The sequence below is a fragment of the Poecilia reticulata genome, linkage group LG6, assembly GCF_000633615.1.
Source record: "Poecilia reticulata strain Guanapo linkage group LG6, Guppy_female_1.0+MT, whole genome shotgun sequence".
Classification (NCBI taxonomy): Eukaryota; Metazoa; Chordata; class Actinopteri; order Cyprinodontiformes; family Poeciliidae; genus Poecilia; species Poecilia reticulata.
The window spans coordinates 14261233-14262849 of NC_024336.1; the positions used below are offsets into that span (position 1 = coordinate 14261233).

Below are 1617 nucleotides of genomic sequence, written 5' to 3' on the forward strand. Positions count from 1 at the left end.
ACGCCTCTGCTGTTTGGCGAAAAGCTTTAAAGCCAAAAAAACTGACTGTCTAAATTTAAATTAATGTCACTTTCTTATAAATAAACAAATAAATACTKACATCAGTCAAGTCAAATGTATGTGAATCATGTGAGAAAAAATAGGATTACTTTCTGTATGTTGTCTCATTTCCTAAGTTGCAGCACAAAATCATGAGTTTCTCTATGTAGAAAGCAGCTGAATATTAGTTATGAGTCAGACTAAGAGAATGAACATGAATAAAAGTGAAAGTAAGATCCGCTGTTAAGTGTTTTGCACTTGTTCTTCCTTTGGCGACGATCAAAATGATGGAACAAGAGCGCTTGTTTTACAGGTTAAAAGTGCCCGAGACATGAATCGCATCCAGGAAAGAGGAYTTAATTACAAGTAAAGTGAACTGCCAGCAGCAATTCTGGTTAAAAGGGTCTTACCTGCGAGGTAGAAGTGCGGCGTCTTTAATCCAAACATGATTCCCAGGTTTCTGCTGCGCCGACTCAGAGAGTCTGGGTCACAGGATCGAGCTTCAGTCGACCGGGTTAAAGAGTGTGGAGCGGGTGAAAGTCATCAGACGGTTTCCTGCTCCCCTGTCTGCTCCGTTCAGGCCCTTCAGGAGGTGCGTGTGTGTGTGTTGTTGAGGTGCAGCAGGAGGGAGGTCAGCCCCTCTCTCCCCTCCTCCTCACCTCCTGGAATGAACCCGAGCAGAGAGCGGAGAAGAAAGGGAAGGCGTTCAGATGGAGGGAAGAGAGGAAGGGAAATGAGCTGAGGATGGGTCAGAGAGTGCCATCTTTCTCTGAGGAGACAGCCTGGAAGGGGAGAGGCTCTGAGAGGAGTTGGGAGGGTGACAGAAAGGGTAAGAAAAAAAAAAGAGAAAGCAGATAGAGTCTTCAGATGGCGTCCCTGTCCTCTTTTTTTAAGTCCTGCGCTTTGTAATCCCTTCCTTGTTATTCTCTCAGCGGCCTCTTGCTCATTTACCGTATATAATGGTCTGTTTTTTGTGCTCCTCTCTTCTCTCTACTCCTGCTTCCTCCTCTCTCCTTCGCCTCAGTCCCACCACTGACTGTTCAGATCTGCTAGGAGGAGGAGGAGAAGGAGGGAGTAAGTGGGGGTAGAGGAGGAGAATCATAAGACACATGAGTGAGGGAGAGATGAATGACTTTGTGTTAGTGCACATACAACTCCGTGTGTTAGTGTGTGAGTGTGTGTGTGCAATCTGAAGAAAGGAGGAAGGATGATGGAGCTGGTGTGAGTAAAAAGAGAGAGAGAGAGAGAGAAAGGGAGAGAGAAAAGGAAGGAGGAAGAGAGGCGAGAGGGTGTTGATGCACTTCTCATTATCAGTAGATTGGACTTGTGCCTGAGTGACAGCTGATTCATCATGGGAGAGAGAAAGAGAGAGTGAGAGAGAAGGAGGGGGGTAAACCTGCCCTTAAGCATCTGCTTCTTTCTGATCTCCTCTTTTTCTCATCTTCTAGTCCTGAAAATCTACTCAGATTTGTTCCAAAAGTTCACAGCTTTTACGTTCCGACCCCCAAAACTGGTCAGAAACTCTCTCTCTCTCTCTCTCTCTCTCTCTCTCTCTCTCTCTCTCTCTCTCTCTCTCTC

General features: G+C 46.0%; 1 protein-coding gene across 1 annotated transcript in view; it reads right to left on the bottom strand.

The window, feature by feature from the left end:
* Window positions 1-1144, bottom strand: part of LOC103466054 (genetic suppressor element 1-like) — a 58277-nt gene extending 57133 nt beyond the window's left edge. The window contains exon 1 of the mRNA XM_008411361.2: window positions 450-1144. Coding sequence (XP_008409583.1) covers window positions 450-486 — 37 coding nt within the window. The 5' untranslated portion in view covers window positions 487-1144. The remainder of the gene's footprint in view (window positions 1-449) is intronic.
* Between the last annotated feature and the right edge of the window lie 473 nt (window positions 1145-1617).